The sequence below is a fragment of the Mus caroli genome, chromosome 2 (assembly GCF_900094665.2).
Source record: "Mus caroli chromosome 2, CAROLI_EIJ_v1.1, whole genome shotgun sequence".
NCBI classification, from domain to species: domain Eukaryota; kingdom Metazoa; phylum Chordata; class Mammalia; order Rodentia; family Muridae; genus Mus; species Mus caroli.
Window position 1 is genome coordinate 63,223,387 of NC_034571.1, and position 23,510 is coordinate 63,246,896.

Genomic DNA, 23,510 nt, shown 5'->3' on the forward strand with positions numbered 1-23,510 from the left:
GTGTTTTGATCCCAATTCTAAAAAGGGGCAAAGTGTCCACACTTTGGTCTTCGTTCTTCTTGAGTTTCATGTGTTTTTCCAAACTGTATCTTATATCTTGGGTATTCTAAGTTTCTGGGCTAATATCCACAAATGGAGAGTTACACAAAGATGTTGATAGTAAGTTCAAAGTAGTATTTCACTCTATGAGCTCTATAAGTTCAAAGCAACAATTTCACATGGCCTTGCTTTCTCATAATGCACACCTGTGGCTTCATTCTTGGACCCGAATGAATGTTTTCTATTTCCTTGATCACAAATTTGTTTTAAGCCTGCTTTCTTTCCCTAGTGCAATTAGCCCATGACATGTGAAGGCTTACAGAGATCTGTTTGCACCCTTGATCCATAGAGAACTTGTGAAATTACTTGTATAAATTTAGAAATTCTATAAAATCATTTTCAGGAATTATGAAATCATCAATTTATCTACACTGCATTACTATATGAAAGTACATCTTCATATTGATTCTGCAGGAAATCTGCCTAAAAGGGTTAGCTGATGCCCAGGAATCATTAGGCTAAGTAATAGTGACAGGAAAGTCATATCAGCAACAAGAAGCAATCCTAGGATGAAGTCTCTGTTGACCTTGCATCTTAGAGCTTACCCATTGCAAGCCAACAGTGGACCACCCCCAGAAAATTCATTTGCTAGCCATATAACTTTTCCTAGATGGCTTCTGACAGTTAAATTCCCAGACTGCCTTGTAATTCCTCAATAGCTCCTTCCAGTAAGAAGAGAGACATCTAACAGATCACCTAAGTGTGTTATGTAGCATAAAACCCCAGGAGAAGGAAACTGAGCACATTTGGAGAGGTTCAGTACACTCTGTAAGTGTGTACTTATTCACTTCCGATTTCATGTGCTTTGTAAACTGATGAGCAGTGTGTAGCATTTCAGGGTGTCAGGTTTATATACAGATGCAGTTATTAGCGCTTCATTTAAAGTGTCATTTTGATTGCTGTGCATTTCTGGAAATATTCTCTAAATTCAAGCCTGCATTGTCTTTCTCCAATAATTGTCTCAAATTTACCTTCTAACATACATGTATATTCTGCTAACAATATTCTTCTCCCACGGTACATTGATTGCAGTGCAGCAACAGAGAGCTTTAAACTGTTAATTTCTAAGTTAACTTGAATTTGTTCTAACTTAGAAATAAATTGTTTGTCTGTTTTACTTTTTTATTTGTTTTTGTAATCTCAAGCTGGAATTGGCTTTTGTTTTTTACTTCATATGTTTTTGTTTGTTTGTTTGTTTGTTTTGGCTTGTTCTTTTTTATTGAATATTTTCTTTATTTGCATTTCAAATGTTATCCCCTTTCCCAGTTTTCCCCCCTTCCATAAACCCCCTCTCCCATTCTCCATCCCCCCTGTTTCTATGAGGGTGTTCCTCTACCCACCCACCAACTCCCACCTCCCTGCCCTCAATTCCCCTACATTGGGGCATCTATCTAGCCTTCATAGAACCAAGGACATCCTCCCATTGATATATCACAAGGCCATCCTCTGCTACATATGCAGCTGGAGACATGGGTACTCCTTTCTTCCCATCTGTGTCTGCTATTTTTGGTCTTCCCATTTTCACTCTCTTATGTACCTAACTTCACTGACCTGTCTTACTCCAGATTTACCTGTTAGAAATCCATTCCTGAATCATTTTATTGACTGGATATAAACCAAGTCTCTAGCAATTAGTGGGATTTCAATAAATAATGGCTAGGTGAGAGTGGACTTTTTGAATTAAAAAAATGGAATGGTTTAAGAACTTTGCACCTAGTTCATTATTAGCTACAATGTGAAATGATTAGTCACAATATTAATGTTCAGAAGGGAGACTGATAAGGGACTCCAAATAGAAATAAATGCATATATACTTCTTGAAAACACTGCCAATAGTGGAGACTTCCTATATCTGGCAGAGTCTTTCCAAGGAAAATAAGAAACAAAGCAAACAAAATATTTTTGGATAAATTTGTGTTCACATATCATGGACAAAAATAACCATAGTCATGAGGTTGTACAGTGCGATTGTGAATACTTCAGTGGTATTTGAATAATTTGTGTCTGAGTGATTCTTCTTTTGTGTTTTGGGGTGAGTACAAGAAATACTTTAATTCTCTGAACCTGGCACACTCCTGTGTCTATTCCAAGGAATATATTTAATACTTACACAACCACAACTATCTAATGACATGCTAAAGCTTCATTTATAGATTTCGAGTACTTAAAAGTGTTCTTTGGGGAAAATGAATCTTGAAATTTCAATTTAACTGTGTCTAAACGCTCTTCTTTTTCACTCTTGCATTCATCTCTCTGTAACACTTTGACAAGATGATTCATTGCATTACAGTTAGAATTGGTTAAATATTTTTATTTCTCAACAGCTACAAAGAAAGAAATGGCATCAACAGAAGAGCCCAGGAGGAACAGTGGGAAAGAAAAAGTCACACCTTTGGTATGTAAACTTTCACACTGACGATGCTCTAGAAATCATAAGATAATAAAATTACATGTGCAATTTTCTTATAAAAATAATTGGTCACAATTATTTCATTTTTGAAAGTATTTTTCCTTGGTAATTGGTTAATACTTTGTTGTATCAGTTGTATTGATAAGGCCTATTTTCCATTTGGGAGGTTTATTATCACACTATATATATTTAATTACCATTTCTATGACAAAAGTATGGTATTGTTTGTGTCTTACAATAAGCATTCAAGGTGGGAAACCATTTTTACTCAGTTTTGTGGCAGTAATAGTAGACATCTACGAGTCATCATACAGGGTTAATAGACTATTAATGTTGCATTAAATTGTGAGTTCTTTGGTTGTAGATGAGAGTTTAACATATATGATGTAGCAATTTCAATTTGAAAAAAACTACAAATGAATTTTGGCATAGGTAGAGGTATCATTTTTCTGTTGTGTATGTACAGTTTATATTTTCATATTTATACTAGTAACAAACAACCTTGAATGTATCTTTTTTCCATATTTTTGACACCTACTCTTATTTCTACAGTGGCCTTCATGTTGACTTTCATTGTCAGTGCCCATAAAAAGACTCAAGTTAGACTGTAATTAGGTAGCATGTCCACAGTGTTCTGCTCCAAACTGTGGGTTCTGATGAAGTGTTTCCCTTATTTGACTCTCTCATTGCTTTGCAAAGTGAACCTTTGATCTTATCAGAGGAGAGAAGAATGTTAACTAAATTTTAATATTTTTTTTTACAGATTGTTTCTTCACTTCCTTCAACAAGAGAGCATCTGGGCCACTTAGCCACCACTGTGCATCAAAGAAGAGAAAATAACACAAGTCTAGAAATGAATGGTAAAATCTTGATTCTGTGAATAGCTTTTTGAAGAAATTGTTATATAAATCATGACAATACTAGTGAATAAAATTGATTAAATAGCTATAAGAATAATATTAAATCCATGTTCTGCAAATGTGAAATGGAATCTATCACTAAAGCAGTCCAATAGCTCAATAAATTACAAGGCTGTAGTATTGGTAGAGCAAGCAGTAAGGTTTCTTAAAGTATAGGGAAGACAGGGAAGTGAAAGATGAGAACAATTATTAAGTACCAGGAAAAAAAAAAGGGGGGGAAGAACTGTGCGACTCAATGAAAATAGTGAAATTCCTTGAGGATGAATATGTTCAAAATAGTGTGCTTCTCACAGAAATAATAAAATAGGTCCCTAGAGATGAATATGTTAAGATTGTCCAGTTTAGCCGGGCGTGGTGGCGCACGGCTTTAATTTTGTGGGCCTTTAGTCCCAGCACTCGGGAGGCAGAGGCAGGCGGATTTCTGAGTTCGAGGCCAGCCTGGTCTACAAAGTGAGTTCCTGGACAGCCAGGGCTATACAGAAAAACCCTGTCTCAAACAAAAAACAAAAACAAAAAAACAAAAACAAAAACAAAACAAAACAAAAAGATGTGCAGTGGAAAAAGAAATAGTGGTAGGATATGCACATATGAGTCCCTTTATGACAAAAGTTAGAATCAAAATATGGGCTTGAAATGAAGAACTGCTTATAGGAATAATCAGGACTGATAACTGTAAATTCCCCATTAGAACAAGTTGAATTATTACTAAATAAATAAATAAATGTATAACATACTGGACCCAGTGACTCTCCAATCATCACTCACAAAATTACATGAAGTAAGATAAGAACTAAAATAGTAATGTGTTCAACTTCACAAAATGTGAAGTTCAGTTTTCTGTGTCACAACTTTCTATATGAATGTAACATAATGAAATAACTTATTTCAAATCTTCTTTTCTTGGATGTAAGGAGCTCCTGATGAAGGGTGAGGAGGGTCTGTGATAAAAGCACATTGTTAAACATGAATATTGTGTATGCGTGAAATGTTGGAATGAATAGACCAGATGATTTGACATTATCTGTTCATAGAAAATTGCTTACATCTTCCCAATAGAATGTGTGTATCTAATAACTATAGATTTAGAAGTATATAACCATTTAATAAAAAAGTTTTCATATGCAAAGTCTAAAATGGCTTTTTTTTTTCTGGTGCTCCTCATTTCATTTCAACTTTTTTCTCCCTAGAAACAACTGAGAATCCAAATCAGTAGTTATTCATTTGGTTCTGTTGTGCTTCAAATTATACAATGGATTTTTAAATATAGATTTCTGGTAAATACACCTTATAGTACATGATTGGTTGAGAAAAAAACCGCTGGAAGATCCAAGGACAAATCCAGAGACCAAAATTTGATAAATCAACATATGAATTCTATCTTGATCCTCAATGTATGATAACCAGATTTGAGTCTCTATGGTTAATATATATCTCATATATAATGATATGCTAATTTAACTTTCTTTAAGTGTGTTTTTGTTCTTAAATCACGTTCTCAATTTCACTTATTTAATTTCCATTTTGAAACTCTAGTCTTCATCATTGTCTTAGTCAGGGTATGATTGTTATATCTACCGTTAATTATTTCTATTTTAATAAAATATGTTCATCTTATTTGCCATTTATTTGTAATTTATTTTACTTAAATATGTACACTTGTCAACAGGTCCATGCAATGAAGAGATATCAACAGAAAATGACCAAAATTGTGATAGCCATGAAAGTGTTCGGTCATTGGTACGTAATAATTTAAATTGAAGGTTTTAATGTTGCAAATAAGTTACATATCAGATTATACTGTAGGTCAGTTGGTCATATTTCAATATTTAGTATCAAAATATTTTAGCCCATTATTATTCTTAAAATGTTTTTAGAGTATTCGTGAGTTTAGGGCTAAACATCATCTTTCCATTTCTTGTTAAATTTCTTTCTGAAAATTACTTGAGCCTGTAGTGTATATATTCAATAACATGAGCAATAGTTAAGATGTCAATGTGTGTTTTAAAAGTATTAATGTTTTCTCTTGGGAAGGATAGGGTGTGGAGAGAGGGACTATATAGGTGTTCCATTTAGGGCCCACCACTCAACCAATATCAAAACTCTTGTTTGTTTCTGTATTAGCTATTGTCCCCTAAAGCAAGTAGTCTCTTCAGTGAAGATTAAGTGTAACACTTCTATGTCAGCATAAATATTTAGAAGTCAATTGAAAATATGACCACTTAGTAAACCAGTAGGTTTCCCCTGAGACATATTATGTCTCTAGCAATAGCTAGACTCTTGACCAGGATTACAGATTAGACATGAACACCTTCCTACGGCGTGAGCCAAAATCTAATCAGAAAGGGGTGGGTTACCTCCATGACAAGATGACATTATTGGCAGTTAACAATTGTTTAGGAAGGAGTGTCATTTGCTTCATGGATGTAGCTTAGGATATATTTATGTATACATCCATCCATTCATTCATTCATTCATTCATTTATACTGGGTAAATAACTACCCACATACACTCAGGTAAGTAACTCTAATTAAGGTCAGCAGGTCACACAGAAGAAGAAAGGAAAACATTATGAAAACATGTTGGAATATGGGTTTCAGTGGAAAATGAAGGTAATGAGGATGAGTGAGAGAGAAGTGTAACTGTCAAATGATTTAAGAATTTTAAAGATTTTAACATGTCTCTATTACACACACACACACACACACACACACACACACACACACACACACACAAATAACTGTAAACTTTTCTATGCCTTACCCAGTCCCCAAATAATGACACAGAGGGATATATTTATTTAATAGCTTTTGGCCTTAACTTAGGCTTGGCTCCAACTCTCATAACTAAACTATCCTATTTATACTAATCTAAGTTCTGCCATGTGGCTGGTTACCTCTCCTCAGTTTTATATGTCTCACTTCCTCCATGTGTTGATTGCAAATTTTCTGAGTTTCTCTTTTTCCCAGAGTTCTTGTCTCTATCTGGAAGAACCACATTACTATTCTGCCTTTTGCTATAGGCCACAGGCTGTTTATTTTAACCAATCAGAAGGTGCCTTAAGGAAGGCAAGGATGGACAGAGACACATCTTACTTAACACAGAGTACAAAAACATCACTCCAAAATATATGTAAAAATGTGTTAATTTATATATTTTATTTTATATGTAACATATGTTAAAATCTTTTAAATTTACATTTTAAATATTTCATATATTTTATATATATATATTATATTTTCCAGAGAAAAATAAAGCATAATTTTATATCCAAAATGGTTTGTTTTTGACATATGCCATCTATGATTATGTCTCCAGTCTTTCATGCTTGGTTTATGTAGTAATATATAGCTACATGAAAATAAACTGTCTTGATGTAGACAAGCTTGTGAGGCACATTACTCAATAGTTTGAGTTTTAATATAAATCATCCATGATTTTCCAATGTTATTGCTTTAAAATAAGAAACTAGGCTGCCTTTTCCGGTAATGCATGAGAGATCTTCATTAAAATCTTGTTTGTTAAAATGATTTCAACAGAGCATCTCTGAGGCACTTGCACAGGAGGATGTTGTACACTTACCCAAGACTGCAGATCAGAGAGGAGAACATGTGGCAAGTGGACAAATGAAAGGTCAGAACTCTATTTAATTCAAAGCAATTTGGTAAAGTAAGCCAATGAGAATCATGTATTACATATACAGAGAGTTCAAATAGAACTCAAATGGTAATAGGCTTGCTATCAAGTTCAGCATAGGCTGAAAATGGGAATGCCACTTTAAATCTATTTCAAAATACTTGTATTGAGCTATAATGAAGAACAGTGGGAAAAGGAAGACTAATAAAAAAATGCACAAAGTATGAGGAATACTAGGAAAATGAAACAGAAATTTATGATCAGAAGTATGGAAAGAATATTAAAGGCTCTCTCCTCCCCAAGTCTAGGAACAAAAGAAGTTGATGTGCCATACTATTTAAATTTCAAATATCAGAGTGACAAAGTTGATAAAGTAGTAAAGAATGCAAAAGAGATACTTCCTAATAGAGTAAAATTGCCACAGTCAGTGATGACTTCCCACTGTGGATGAGTCTTAAGGGAAGGAATGAAGCTTTACAGAAACATGGACAGAGTGTTTTCAGATGGAGGGTGCATCATAGTCATAGGTAAAGGGGAGGAAGGAAGAGGATTTCTGATGAGTCCAATGCAGGCTGTTTAAACATCAGTGCCAAGATAGAAAATGGTGAGTTTGAATGTTTCTGTGGGATTTAAAAATGTTGTCTTTGAGGGTTGGTTCATTGATACCATTGTATTTCTGAACATAATCCAATGCAGTGTATGTCCAAGTGTCCAAGTAAAATACTAATAGGTTTGGTCATTTCCAATACTCATTGGCAAATATGTACTCAAGAAAGGGGAATAATAGTCAAGTAGTGGTAAGGTTTTTTGTTTTGTTTTGTTTTGTTTTAAGATTTATTTATTTATTTATTTATTTATTTATTTATTATATGTAAGTACACTGTAGCTGTCTTCAGACACTCCAGAAGAGGGNGNCAGATCTCNTTACGGATGGTTGTGAGCCACCATGTGGTTGCTGGGATTTGAACTCNGGACCTTCGGAAGAGCAGTCGGGTGCTCTTACCCACTGAGCCATCTCACCAGCCCTTTTTTTTTTTTAAGATTTATTTATTTATTGTATGTAAGTACACAGTAGCTGTCTTCAGACACTCCAGAAGAGGGAGTCAGATCTCAAGTTACTGATGGTTGTGAACCACCATGTGGTTGCTGGGATTTGAACTCTAGACCTTCAGAAGAGCAGTCGGGTGCTCTTACCCACTGAGCCATCTCACCAGCCCTAGTGGTAAGGTTTAATCCATTTCTTTTGAAAATAAAATTTTGATTTTAATGCTTATACATATTTATTTGTACATTTATGTATTGTATATTTCAGTGGATTACAGAGGCACATGAATTCATCTTGAGGGAGTCAGTTCTCCCCTTCTACTGTGTTGGTCCTTGGTCATTAGTACTGGCAGCAAGTAGCTTTACCTACTGCATCATCTTGCTCTTCTGTGTTGTTCTAGAGATTGTCATTTATTGGACCTTTCTTTATACTTTGTTTTAAATGTTTGTGTTTTCAGGAAAACCAAGCTTATATGTGACATGCAGAGACCCGAATGGGGAAAATGGCAGTAAGAACAACCAGCCATTGGTGTGTAATTCTTCAATTTAAAATTCTCATTTAATGTATTTGTTTAATAATGCAGCATCGACCAAGTAGAATAACATTTTATAGTTCACTGAAGAATCTATAATGTTTAAAATTTAATTAGAAAAATGCTGAAATATAAACAGAAATTAGAATATTCATGCAAGTTTTATGAAACTTTTCCTTTAAAATGAGTCAAAATTTTTGAATCTATTTATCAAGGTATATGCCTCCTTATATAATAAAGTAATAGCAAGTTGTGTTTGTGGTCTGGATAATAATCCATATCAGGTAAAATGTAATTAATTCCTATTGAGATTCAGTATCTGCAATGTCAAAAAATGTGGTTTTTCCTTCTTGTGACTGACTTCAATATTTTCACTGTAGGAGAGCAGTGAATCATAAGGTCAACTCTGCTACCTAGGATAGGAAAATGACACCTTCTAGAAAAGGATTGTTGGTATTTGGTTACAAAGAGTGCCATCCTAATGTACTTCCTTCCAATGTAGAAATTTAAGACAACATTATGAACTAACCAGTACCCCAGAGCTCTTGACTCTAACTGCATATGTATCCAAAGATGGCCTAGTTGGCCATCACTGGAAAAAGAGGCCCATTGAACTTGCAAAATGTATATGCCCCAGTACAGGGGAATGCCAGGGCCAAAAAGTGGGAGTGGGTGGGTAGGGGAGTCGGGGGAGGGTATGGGGGACTTTTGGGATAGCATTGGAAATGAAAATGAGGAAAATACCTAATTAAAAAAAAGAATTCTTATGCAATAGTTGTATTCTGTTAACTGGAGTAGATATAAGAATATGTTGATTGAACTCATACAGCTACCTCCTAGTGGTACAGTGCAGGAACTTGGTTTTCTTTGAGGTTCCTGTTCAACTTTCTTTTGTTCACCTGATGTAACTGTCCTCTTGGAGGTTCACTGCCTCAGGTTGCTAACCCAGTCCTAGTCGGGGACGCTTCTAGTCTCTATGCAATCTTATCTAGGCCTAGAATGTTTTCAGCCTCTGAAACTTGCTGCTGAATAAGCTCACCCTTTCTAGTTCTTTCTGATTTCTGGCTGGCTGGTCTACTCAGCTGTTCTGGCTCAAACTCCTCTGACTGATTCAATCTGGCTTCTCTCTCAGCCTCTGATTTTTCGCTCTTAGCCTGAAACTATCTCTGGCAATCTGTTCTAATCTTCTGGCTCCTACTCACTCTGCCTCTTGCTATCTTCACCTGTGTCTAGCTTTTCTCCTCTTCAACCTGTCTGTAAAGCACACCCCATAAAACTGCTTCTCTCCTTCTCTGCACTGCTCTCTTAAGTAGCTTCCCTTACCTCTCTGTTCTCATCAGAGTTGAACATATCCTATTCTGTCAAATATTTCTGATTCATCACTTTGTCACTTAGAAATCACTTGAATATGGGTGCTTCCTTCTACAAACTAACTTTACCTTCATTGTTTGGGATTAAAGGTAGGTGCTAAGGTCTGAGTCACACCACAATGAGAAAAAGGTTTTTTCATTACACAGTCTCACAATGTGATCAACTGTCCTGTGACAAGTTCCTAAATAGTTTAAAATAGTTTGCCTACTCTCTATTCACAGAATTTTGGATACATGGCTTAAATTCACTATAAATGCTCACTATGAAAGACATTGCATAGATTTTTTTTTAAATGAAAGAAATCTTCATATATTATTAAGGCCATTTAATTTGATTTTGATAAATTTCACAAAAATGAATTAAGTTCATTCCAAAGTTGTAAAGAGTTAAGATCACTGCTCTTTTTTTACTTCTGACATGGGCTATGGCAAATTTCTTTTCAGTTTGAAGTGCTTGTCAGTGTTAGGGGAACAGGTAAAATACAGGATGGAGCTTAGATGAATTTCAATTAGTTTCCTAATTTTTTTCATGTCCATAATTACTCAAAAGCTAAGTTAATTTTATTTTAAATTAATTGTAAATTTGATTTTAACAATGAACTAAAGAATCAGATCAAATTAATGTTCATAATTACATATTTCAAAAAGAAAATCTCTCAGGAACCAAAACCAGGTAAGGATTGTGACAGATGTGATGTCCGTACTTCCAGCCCCTCCTCAAGCATAATTGAGAAGAGAAACTGTTGGTCAAACAAGAACAATTAAAATAGAAAATATTATACTACTGATCACACATCCACTAGAGGAGAATATGCATGAAAGTTAGCATGTACTTTATGCCTGGATCATTTTTGGCTTTCTATCTGTTTTCCAACAAGTATACTGGAGAAGATATAAACTTAGGTTAAGACAATCACTGGTTACAAGAGCCATACAACATCATATTCTCTAAATCAATACATAAATGTGAAATCTTGCTAGTGAAAATAAAAGGGGACACCTGTCTTTCTACAAAGATGAGTCTTACAGTGGTTATTTTAGATAGAAAACAGTGATTGAAAAGAAACCTATGAAATGAAGAATACTGTAGTGACAATACTGGACTACCATGGAAGCAGGTCTTGTTCATTAAAATTGTGAAAATGGAACTGGGTTAAGTAACAAAGTAGAAGAAATAATTTTATTAAAAAACTGTTAGTGTTCTTAGAAGCAAACTTTTATTGCAGCTTAAACATAAAAGGAAGACAAGACTCAGCAACAAGATGGACATAGTAGAAAAGCCATCTTATGGCAACACTACTGCTGCTGCTGGTGGTGATGGTGATAATGCAGCTGCTATTTCTGATACTGCTGTGAGAAATGGATTCATCCAGCAAATGCATTGTGGGAAGGCTAGTAACCATCAATTTCCTGTTACACAAAAAAAGCATGTTAGGTAAGTGTATAGCATTGTTATTGTCTGAAGTAGCTAATTCTCATTTGGCCCAATGTTCATGCTTAACAAATCTTATGCTTTTACTAGGGATGTTCAGCCTTGCACTGACATCAAAAGAATATAACGAGATACCATTGTTTTCCATTATACTGACAACTGCTATATTTGAAGAATAATGACAGGGCTGTAATTTCTGGTGCAGTAGTGTTAACTAGAGTTGACAAATACTTTTTGATGGATAAATATTTAGTAGGTATCCCTGTTTCTTTATCCTTTATCCACAGTTTAGCTTTGGTTGGTACTGGAACAAACATACTAATTTAACAGTTGCATGTTTGGGTGTCAGGCTGACAAGGAATAGAGTTCTCATAGTTATATTGTTGCCTTAACAGGATGTGTGCATAATAATGAAGAGACAAAGCCTATGGGCCTATTTGAGAATGATGATGTACATTAATTACTTGAGGTGGAGTCACCATTACTGTGGGCAACACTGTTCAATGGCCTAGGCTATGAGCCCTTGATCAACCCTAATCCCTTCCTTCCCAAAGTATTCTCTGTCAAGTATTTTATCACAGAAATAACAGAAGAAACTTACACAATGTACAAACAAAAGACAAAAACACAAAAGGGTGCTTTTTATGTAAACAACCACATAGTAAATAGTTTAATCTTTGTTGGCATCAAATAACTTCTCCAACTGATAAACAACTTCAGCAAAGTGGCTGGATATAAAATTAACTCAAATCAGTAGCCTTCCTTTATACAATGATAAACAGGGTGGGAAGGAATTTATGGAAACAACTCTCTTCACAATATCCACAAATAATATTAAACATCATGGGGTAACTCTAACCAAATAAGTGATAGATCTATATGACAATAACTTCAAGTCTCTCAAGAAAGAAATCGAAGAAGATCTCAGAAAATAGAGTGATCGCCTATGCTCATGGATTAACAAAAAATTAACAAAATGGCCATCCTACCGAAGGCAAGCTACAGATTCAGTGTAATTCCTGTCAAAATTGCAACACAATTCTTCAAAGACAGGGAAAAAGCAATTCTCAAATTCATCTGGAAAGGCAAAAATCCCAGAATTTCAAAAACAATTCTTAACAATAAAAGAATGACTGGAGGAATCACCAACCCTGACCTCAAGCTCTACTACAGAGCAATAGTGATAAAAACTGTATGGTATTGGTACAGAGACAGACATGTTGATCAATGGAATAGAATTGAAGACCCAGAAATGAAACCACACACGTATGCACACTGATCTTTGACAAAGAAGACAAAAATATACAATGGAAAAAAGAAAGCGTCTTCAATAAATTGTGCTCCTCTAACTGGTTGTCTGTATGTAGAAAAATGAAAGTAGACCCATATTTGTCACCTTGCACAAGGCTCAAGTCCAAGTGGATCAAGGACCTCAACATTCAATCTAATAGAAGAGAAAGTGGGAAAGAGCCTTGAACTCATTGGCACAGGGGGAAATTTCCTAAACTCCATCAGCTCATGCACTAAGATCAAGAATTTATAAAGGGGACTTCATGAAACTGGAAAGCTTCTGTAAGGCAAAAGACATAGTCAAAAAGACAAATCAGCAATCTACAGATTGGGAAAAAAATCTTCACTAACCCCACATACGATAGAGGGCTAATATCCAAAATATATAAAGAACTTAAGAAGCTAACCACCAAAAGAAAAACCCCAAACAACCCAATCAAAAAAAATGAGGTGTAGAACTAAACTGAGAGAATTCACAACAGAGGAATCTCGAAAGGCTGAGAAGTACCTAAAGAAAAGTCCTTAGTGATCAGAGAAATGCAAATTAAAATTACCCTGATCACCTTACACCAATCAGAATGGCTAAGATCAAAACCTCAGGTGACAGCACATGCTGGTGAGAATGTGGAGAAAGAGAAATGCTCCTCCATTGCTGGTGGGATTGCAAACTGGTACCACCACTCTGGAAATCGATCTGGAAGCTCCTCAGAAAATTAGAAATGGATCTACCTGATGACCCAGCAATACCACTCTTGGAAATATACCCAAAAGATGCCCCACCATCCCACAGGGGCAAATGTTCCACTGTGTTCATAGCGGCCTTGTTTGTGATAGCCAGAATCTGGAAAGAACCCAGATGTCCCATGACAGAAGAATGGAGACAGAAAATGTGGTTCATATACACAATGGAATACTATTCAGCTATTAAGAATGAGGACATCTTGAGTTTTGCAGGCAAATGGATGGAACTAGAAAATATCCTGATTGAGGTAGCTCAGACCCAAAAGGACATGCATGGTATGTACTCACTAGTATGTGGAAATTAGCCAAGAAAAAAAAAGTACAGAATACCCAAGATACAGTCTACAGAACTCAAAAAGGTCAACAATCTGAAGGGTCCAAGTGAGGACACCTCAGTCCCACTTGGGAGGGAGAAGAAAGCAACCACAATGGGGGTTGGGGGAGGGAGAGACTTGGGAGGGAAACAGGGTGGGTGTGGGGAGGGGAACATGATCTGGTATTGAGTGGGGAAAAGGACTAAAGCCCTGAGGGCCAGCAGAAAGAATGGAAACAAGCAATCTTGTGAGGTAGGGGTTGGGAGGACCCTCCAGAATGCACCAGAGACCTGGGAGGTGAGAGACTCTCAGGACTCAAAAGGAGGGACCTTAGGATGAAATGCCTGACAGTAGAGAGGAAACTTATAGAGCCCACCTCCAGCAGGAAGACAGGGCATCAAGTGAGGGGTGGGGTTGCCATCCCACAGTCATATCTCTGACCCATAATTGTTCCTGTCTGAAAGAATTACAAGGATGGCAATGGAGAGAAGCCTGAGGAAAAGAAGGTCCAGCATCAGGCCCAAAGTGGGATCCAGCCAAAGGGGAGGTCCCAAAACCTGATACTATTACTGAGGCAATGGAGAGCTCACAAAAAACGGATCTATCATGACTGCCCCCCAAAAGACCCAACAAGCAGCTCAAAGAGTCAGATGCAGATATTTGCATCCAACCAATGGACAGAAGCTGCTAAACCCTGTGGTCGAATTAGGCAAAAGCTGGAAGAAGCTGAGGAGGAGGATGACCCTTTAAGAGGACCAGCAGTCTCAATCAACCTGGATCCCCAAGATCTCTCAGACACTAGACCACCAACCAGGCAGCATACAGCAGATGATATAAGGCCCCCAACACATATACAGCAGAGGACTTCTGGGTCTGGGTGTAGTCAGAGAAGATGTACCTAACCCTCAAGAGACTGGAAGCCTTAGGGAGTTTAGAGGTCTGGTGGGGTGGGATTTGGGTGGGGATATCCTCGTGGAGACAGGGAGGACAGAGAGGGGGTATGGGATGTGGAACAGTTGGAAAGTGGAATAAAATCTAAAATGTAAAAAGAAAAAAATATAGAAAAAAATTCTCTGTTGCTACAGTCCATAATCAGTTCCAGATAACAACTGAATAATGTGGATAATTGATTTTTAAATCATAGCATTTTCAAGAGTTAAAATATAGTTCAGTGTTATACTGTTCAGGTCACATTGAACTGCCCCTGGTTCAAATACCCAGCACCACAAGAAATGGTTGACAGAGAAAAACTGCAAGCAAATAAATTGCTGATTTCAGCCCACAGGGACTAAATCGATGGCATCTTGGCTAGGTACAAGAAACTGCTAATACTGGGAATTTTCTGTTTAATGTAACTCCCTTTGTAAACATATTTTGCTATGAAGCACATTATATTCCCACAATTCCTTCATATACATGTAAAATAAGCTCAGTTTGTAAATTTAGCCCATTTTATGCATTTTACCCTTTTTTGCTATAGAGTTCATATTTAATATAAATAATTACTTTGAATACGTACAGTTGCTTAGTGGAAAGTGCCTTAAAATTAGATGCCTTTTTTAATTTAATTTTTTTTCTTTTTCGAGTTTATACATGACTATTGTATTTACATTCCTTCTTCCCTGCTCCAACTTCTCCAACAGCTCCCAGATCGGAAAATTTATGCCCTCTTCATAAATATTATTGTTACATATGTGTATTGCAAAGTCCATTTGGTGGTGTTTACATGCATATGTGTTTACAGTTGACTGCTTGAGCCTTGGTAACCTATCTGGGAGCTTGTTCCTAGGGAAAATCAATTCTACCTCACTTAGCCACCATTGATAGCCAGTAGCTCTTCTGTTAGGCATAGTAGCTTGTGAACCCCCTGCCTCTTGGCATGTCAACTTCTGTGGTCATTATGCAGGTATGAGTTGGACAATCCCAGACATGTTTAGAAGATACTGTCTCACAGCTAGCATCTCTTCCTTTTGATTGAACAATTGTCCAGGGCCTTCTACAATTTTCCCTATGTCTTTGATGTAGGCGTTATTCTGCAGATACATCAATTGGGAGTGGGCATTTATTTTAGTCAGGGTTTTGTAGAGGAATAGAACACACACATGCGCGCGTGCGCGCACACACACACTGATGTATGTACAAATTTATTGAGTTTTAAAATAATGATAGCCAAATCACACCTGAGACACTGAGAACCTGGTGCTATGAGGCTACATGCCTTAGCAGTTGTAGTAGTCTCAGAATACCTGCCCCTCTCTGGGAAGCAATGACCAGTAGTCACCCAATTTACAAGGTGGGTTGCCTCAGTAGTCCTAGTGTAGCACTGGACCCCAGAAAGTTTCTGAGGAGCCAAGACCGAGAAAAGGCTTGGCAACTCTCTGTTTCTACTCTCCTTGAAGGAATCAGCATTAGCAGCACCAACGGGCAGAACAATTGAGTGGCAAGAGTGCTCAAGCAAGCAAAGAACTAGACTAAACTTCCTTCTGAAATATCCCCTTTTTTTATCTGGCCTCCTGTCAGGGTGCTATCCGAAATCAAGGTGGGCCTTCCCACATCAGTCAAGGAGTACAATCAGAACACCTCCTCAGGTGAGGTCCCTACTCAGCTGAGTCTAACTTATAGCAACTTGGCATTAAAAACCAACCATAATAGCACTTAGTCTCTACATTTTGAGTTGTGGTTCTCTACTGTAACCTCTGTCTATCGAAATAGAAGATTCTTCGATAAGGGATTGCAGCTACATTTTTTGTGGCGATAAGTAATTAGAATAAATGTGGAAATTATATTAGTTTAGAAAAAAGAGCACTAGTATATTGCAAAGCTGATTAACTCACTCTAATCACTCCAGTGGCAGTGGCACAAGTTCCATGATACTGTTCCAATGTTCTGGATTCCCAAATGAAAGACACACACACACACACACACACACACACGTGAAGCTATTTAATATGCCTTAGTTCGCTCAATGGTTGGGCCACTCCCAAACTTCTACATTGGTTACACTTCCCCTCCAACACTCCTGAGTTATTACTTACTAAAATCTATATCCTATCTTTGCTACCCTAGACCCAGTTGGGGTTTTTGGTATCCTCAGGCATGTACACAGAACCACAGATATGGTATAGTTACAAACAATAAAAAAAAATTAAGGAAAAAATATTTTTTCTTTTATTGGATATTTTCTTTATTCACATTTCAAATGTTATCTCCCCTCTGGAACCCCCAATTTCATCTCCCCTCCCCTGCCTCTCCACCACCCACTTCCATCTTTTCACCCAGGCATTCCCCTACACTGGGGCATTGAACCCACTAAGGCCCAAGGGCCTCTCCTCCCACTTATGTCCAACAAGGCCATCCTCTGCCACATATGCAGCTGGAGCCATGAGTCCCACAATGTGTACTCTTTGGTTGGTGGTACAGTCCCTGGGAGCTCCAGGAGGTCTGGCCAGTTGACATTGTTGCTCCTCCCATGGGGCTGCAAACCCCCTCAGCTCCTTCAGTCCCTTCTCCAACTCCTCCATCAAGGACCCTGAACTCAGTCCAATGGTTGGTTGCAAGCATCTGCCTCTGTATTTGTCAGGCTCTGGCAGAGCCTCTCATTAGTCGGCCATATTGTGCTCCTCTGAGCAAGCACTTCCTTCCCATCATCTGCAGTACCATCTGGGTTTGGCAAATGTATATGGGATGGATCCCCAGGTGGGGCAGTTTCTGGATAGCCTTTCTGTCTGTCTCTGCTCCACGCTTTGTCTCCTTATTCCCTCATATGAGAATTTAGTTCCCCCCTTCTAAGAAACACTAAAGCATCACACTTTGGTCTTCCCTCTTCTTGAGCTTCATATAGTCTATGAATTGTACCTTGGGTATTTTGAACTTTTGGTCTAATATCCACTTATCAGTGAGTGCATACCATGTGTATTCTTTTGTAACTGGGTTACCTCACTCAGAATGATATTCCATCCACTTTTCTGTGAAATTCATGAAGTCATTGTTTATAATAGCTGAGTAGTACTCCATTGTGTAGATGTACCACATTTTCTGTATCCATTCTTCCATTGAGGGACATCTGGGTTGTTCCCAACTTCTGGCTATTTATTATAAATAAGATTGCTATGATCATAGTGGAGCATGTGTCCTTATTACATGTTGGAGCATCTTCTGGGTCTATGCCTAGTAGTGGTATTGCTGGGTTGTCAGGCAGTACTCTGTCCAATTTTCTGAGGAACGGCCAGACTGATTTTCAGAGTACCAGCTTGTAATCCCACCAGCCATGAAGGGAGTGTTCCCCTTTCTCCACATCCTCTTCAGCACCTCCTGTCACATGAGTTTTTGATCTTAGCCATTCTGACTGGTGTGAGGTGGAATCTCAGGGTTGTTTTGGTTTTCATTTCCCTGATGACTAAGGATGTTGAGTATTTATTTTAAGAGCTTCACAGTCTATTCTTAATCTTAGAGCATAGGCCGTTGGTGTTCTGTTCAGGAAATATCCCCCTGTGCCCATGTATTTGAGGCTTTCCCCCCACTTTCTCTTCTATTAGATTCACTGTGTTTGGATTTATGTGGAGGTCCGTGATCCACTTGGACTTGAGCTTTGTACAGAGAGATAAGAATGGATCAATTTGCATTCTTCTACATGTTGACCATCGGTTGAAACAGCACCATTTATTGAAAATGCTATCTTTTTTCCACTGGATGGTTTTAGCTCCTTTGTCAAAGATCAAGTGGCCATAGGTGTGTGGGTTCATTTCTGGGTCTTCAATTCTATCCCATTGATCTACCTGCCTGTCACTGTACCAATACCATGCAGTTTTTAATCCCTATTGCTCAGGGATGGCGATTCCCACAGAAGTTCTTTTATTATTGAAAATAGTTTTCGCTATCCTGGGTTTTTTGTTATTCCAAATGAATTTGAGAATTGCTCTTTCTAACTCTATGAAGAATTGAGTTGGAATTTTTATGGGGATTGCTTTGAATCAATGTTTCTGTTTAGTTTCTTTTTCAATGACCTGTCCATTGGTGAGAGTGGGGTGTTGAAGTCTCCCACTATTATTGTGTGTGGTTCAATATGTGTTTTGAGCTTTAGTAAAGTTTCTTTTATGAATATGAGTGCCCTTACATTTGGGGCATAGATGTTCAGAATTGAGACTTGCTCTTGGTGGATTTTCACTTTGATGAATATGAAGTGTCCTTCCTTATCTTTTTTGATAACTTTTGGTTGAAATTTGATCTTATTTGATATTAAATGGCTTGTTTCTTGGAAACATTTGCTTGGAAAATTGTTTTCTAGCTCTTTACTCTGAGGTAGTGTCTGTCTTTGACACTGAGGTGCGTTTTCTGTATGCACAAAATGCTGGGTCCCGTTTATGTATCCAATCTGTTAGTCTATGTCTTTTATTGGAGACTTGAGACCATTGATGTTAAGAAATATTAAGGAATTGTGATTGTCACTTCCTGTTCTTTTTGTTGTTATGGGTGGAATTATGTTTGTGTGGCTATATTCTTTTAGGTTTGTTGAAGATTACTTTTTTGCTTTTTCTAGGGTATAGTTTCCTTTCTTGTATTGGAGTTTTCCATCTATTATCCATTGTAGGGCTGGATTGTGGAAAGATATTGTGTAAATTTGGTTTTGTCATGGAATATCATTGTTTCTCCATCTATAGTAATTGAGAGTCTTGCTGGGTCTAGTAGCCTGAGCTGGCATTTGTGTTCTCTTAGGGTCTGTATGACATCTGCCCAGAATCTTCTGGCTTTCATAGTCTCTGGTGAGAAGTCTGGTGTAATTCTGATAGGCCTGTCTTTATATGTTACTTGACCCTTTTCCCTTACTGCTTTTAATATTCTATCTTTATTTAGTGCATTTGTTGTTCTGATTATTATGTGTCGGGAGAAATTTCTTTGCTGGTCCAGTCTATTTGGAGTTCTGTAGGCTTCTTGTATGTTCATGGGCATCTCTTTCTTTAGGTTAGGGAAGTTTTCTTCTATAATTTTGTTGAAGGTATTTACTGGCCCTTTCAGTGGGAATCTTCACTCTCTTCTATACCTTTTATTCTTAGGTTTGACCTAGATTTCCTGGATGTTTTGAGATAGGAGCATTTTGCATTTTGCCTTTTCTTTGGCTGTTGTATCAATGTTTTCTATGGTATCTTCTGCACCTGAGATTCTCTCTTCTATCTTTTGTATTCTGTTGGTGATTTTCTTAGTCAGGGTTTCTATTCCTGCACAAACATCATGACCAAGAAGCAAGTTGGGGAGGAAAGGATTTATTCAGCTTACACTTCCACATTGCTGGTCATCACTATAGGAAGTCAGGACTGTAACTCAAGCAGGTCAGGAAGCAGGAGCTGGTGTAGAGGCCATGGATGTTTCTTACTAGCTTGCTCAGTTTGTGTTCTTATAGAACACAAGACTACCAGCCCAGGGATGGCACCACCCACAATGGGCCCTCTCCCTTGATCACTAATTGAGAAAATGCCTTACAGCTGGGTCTCATGGAGGCATTTCCTCCTTTCTCTTTGATAACTCCTCCTTGTGTCAAGTTGACACATGAAAACAACCAGTACAGTGATGCATCTATGACTACTGATCTCTTTCCTAGGTTTTCTTTCTCCAAGGTTGTCTCCCTTTGTGATTTCTTTATTGATTCTATGTCCATTTTTAGATCCTGGATGGTTTTGGTTGTGTTTCCCTGTAATTCTTTGTGTTTCCTCTTTAAGGGCTCCTACCTGTTTACCTGTGTTCTGCTGTATTTCTTTAAGGGAGTTTTTTTTTTAATGTCTTTAAAGTCCTCTATCATCATCATGAGATGTGACTTTTAAGTCAGAGTCTTGCTTTTCTGGTGTTGGAGTATCCAGGGCTCACTGTGGTGGGAAAACTACGTTCTGATAATGCCAAATAGACTTTGTTTCTGTTCCTTATGTTCTTGCCCTTGCCTCTCACCATCTGGATATTTCTAGTGTTAGTTGGTATTGCTGTCTCTGACTATGGCTTGTCCCTCCTTCAAACTTGTTTGTCAGTACTCCTGGGAGACCAGTTCTCTTTGTGATGAATTTGGGTATGGAGAGGTGTAGCACTGGGTCAGCTCCAGGGAGCAGACAGAAACCTGAAGGATCCTGTCCCCTGCTGTTTCCAGTTCCTGTGTCATGATGACTCTGGGCTGGTCCCTCTTGGGCCAGGAATTTGAGCAGAAGTGGTGGTGTTACTTATGCTTACAGGTGTGCAGAACTCCTGGGAGACTAACTCTCTACCGGCAGTATTTGGGTATCAGGAAAAATGTCTTAAGAAAAATTCTTCATGTGGGTATCATGTGACCAATCACACACATTACACTCCTTCTTCATACTTTTCTTTCTGTGATAAACCACAGGCTCAACAATGACCAAAATAAACCTTTCCTCTCTAAAGTTTCATTCTGCAAGAATTTCATAACAATGGGAAAGCTAATATACTATGTAACTCTAATTGTACACATAGGTGTTCTCAACTTAGAGAATTTTTACTGTTACAGGTAATAGTATTACTGAAATAAGAAAATAAAAGAGAAAAAAACTACAGAAGCTGAAACTAAATGAAGTATGTTTAAAACAACATTTTCTTTTTAACTTTTAATTTGTGTGTGTGTGTGTGTGTGTGTGTGTGTGTGTGTGTGTGTGAAGGTTGTCAGAGGGGCAGCTGGAGTTACAAACAGTTCTGAGCTGCCTGATGTGTTACTAAATATCGAACTCAGGTCCTGTGCAAGAGCAGTTTGTACTCTAAACCACTGAGCCATTGTTAATAGGTTTTATTAGTCTAATTAAGTGTGTGTATATCTTAGGGGTGTGTATCTGAGTGCAGGCACTGGAGGTCAGACCTTGTAAAGAGGTAGGTACAGGTAGTTGTGAGCCTCCTGATATGGGTGCTGAGACCCAAAGTCTGATTGATCCTCTGAAAGAGCAATATGTGTTCTTAAGTGATGAGCCATATCTCCAGTCTCTAGTTTCTTTTTCACCTGGAAAGTTGCTTAAAGAAGACTTTTAGACCATGTTTCCATGCTGCTGAAAATCACCCATCTGAAGCAGTATTTTCACTAAGCTTAATTGACTCTTCATATCCAAAGACTATCATATCCAAAGATTTTATACATTAGCTTTAGGGATTTGTAGCAGGGTAAGAGTACTTATAAATGCTATTGATCCTATATTTTCTGGTAACTAGTTATTCATTCTTAATTGGCTCAGAAATGCAATAATCCAATATAACTGTACATTAAAATGGTTATCTAAAATTAAAACTACCATACGCTATTTTAAAATACTTACGCAATAAAAACATGTTAATGCATGAGTCATAGCAAATACATCCTAATAGTTAATTTGTTACTTTGTCATACCTGCCATAGCTATGTACCTATCATTTTATAGGAAACTAAAAAATATTAGCTATATCTATCAAATAGCTGTGTTTTTTCTGCAGAAAAAAATGAAGGACTTGTAAGTGTTTAATACAAAATAATGCAGCATGGGTCGCTGATTTTGGATTATGAAGTTCTAAAGTACAGAAGCTTTATTTTATTAACAGTTGTATTGGCATGAATCAAACACTCCATAAGAATTTATTTACTGCAGATGTCAATATTTGAATAGATAAATTCACTAGTTGAGAAATGTCTTTAGACAAATAAACCATTTGTTTGTTGAATGTAGGTTTCTTAGATGACTATATATGTAGCTTTTACATTTAAAAAGTATTTGTAATTAGAAAAAGTACTTATAATTATAACAAGGAATATAATAATAGTTTAAATCTACCTACCATCCTTTGAAATAAAATACTGGAAGACAGATACAATGTTCACAAAATAATAAGAAAGCTGTAGGCAGCATTCTTGGGTTTGAATGTGCTTTGGTCTTTCTTAGCCTACTCCTTTCATTTATAAAATACTGGCATTTGCCTCATATAATCATTGTGAGAAATAAACTGAATTTAGATTGCAATGAAGGTCCCAACCACGCTAACTCCTATCTTCACTGCAAGAACATTTTCCTTCCTTAGAGACTTTCATAAATGATAATAATGAAAGTCAACATATTTATTTTCATAAAATAAAACTAGTAATATTATATTTTCTTGTTGCATCTGCTCTCAGAAAGTTGGCTCAGAATTTAACTATCTGTATAGTTTTAGTAATAAATGTGTTTTTCATGTTATTTTCTATTTTACTGAATCTCACTTGTAGAAGTTTATCACATTTGAAATAATTTATGAGTAGGAGAAATAACAAATGCTTGTGTTTTCTATAAATATAATGTTTTTCAATATTATCTATTCTTCTTATATTTAAATGTTGAGCAGAAACTTTTTTCTTCTTTGTAGGCTGACTAAGAAAACATCCAGTGAAAAGAATAAGGTATGGTAAAATAAATTTAAAACAATATCTCATTCAAAATAATTTACAAATGAAATGTAAAATTATGAAATATTGGTGAAATAAATACATGATAGAAACTAAAATGAAAAGGTATAGAACTTTTTGTTATATGGTGAAATTTATATTGAAAATTTGAAATAGGGACAAAGTCTAGCCTTTGATAATCCTTGAAAAATCAGATCCTTTCATATCTATAAGATATTGTAATCAGCCTGCAGGGAGCGCCATCTTGGCTCCGGGACTCCGCCGAACTTAGTCTGTACAGGTCAGACTGAGGACCACAGAGGCAGACAGCTTCTGGGACAGGCGGGAGCCACAGAGCC

At 37.0% G+C, this 23,510-nt stretch overlaps 1 protein-coding gene across 1 annotated transcript in view; it reads left to right on the plus strand.

Moving 5' to 3' along the window:
* LOC110289830 (ankyrin repeat domain-containing protein 36A-like) overlaps positions 1 to 23,510 on the plus strand; it is a 179,688-nt gene that overhangs the window by 120,894 nt on the left and 35,284 nt on the right. The window contains exons 51-57 of the mRNA XM_021156225.2: positions 2,424 to 2,494; positions 3,273 to 3,369; positions 5,096 to 5,166; positions 6,967 to 7,060; positions 8,566 to 8,636; positions 11,237 to 11,445; positions 23,133 to 23,166. Of these exons, the coding sequence (XP_021011884.2) occupies positions 2,424 to 2,494; positions 3,273 to 3,369; positions 5,096 to 5,166; positions 6,967 to 7,060; positions 8,566 to 8,636; positions 11,237 to 11,445; positions 23,133 to 23,166 (647 nt within the window). The remainder of the gene's footprint in view (positions 1 to 2,423; positions 2,495 to 3,272; positions 3,370 to 5,095; positions 5,167 to 6,966; positions 7,061 to 8,565; positions 8,637 to 11,236; positions 11,446 to 23,132; positions 23,167 to 23,510) is intronic.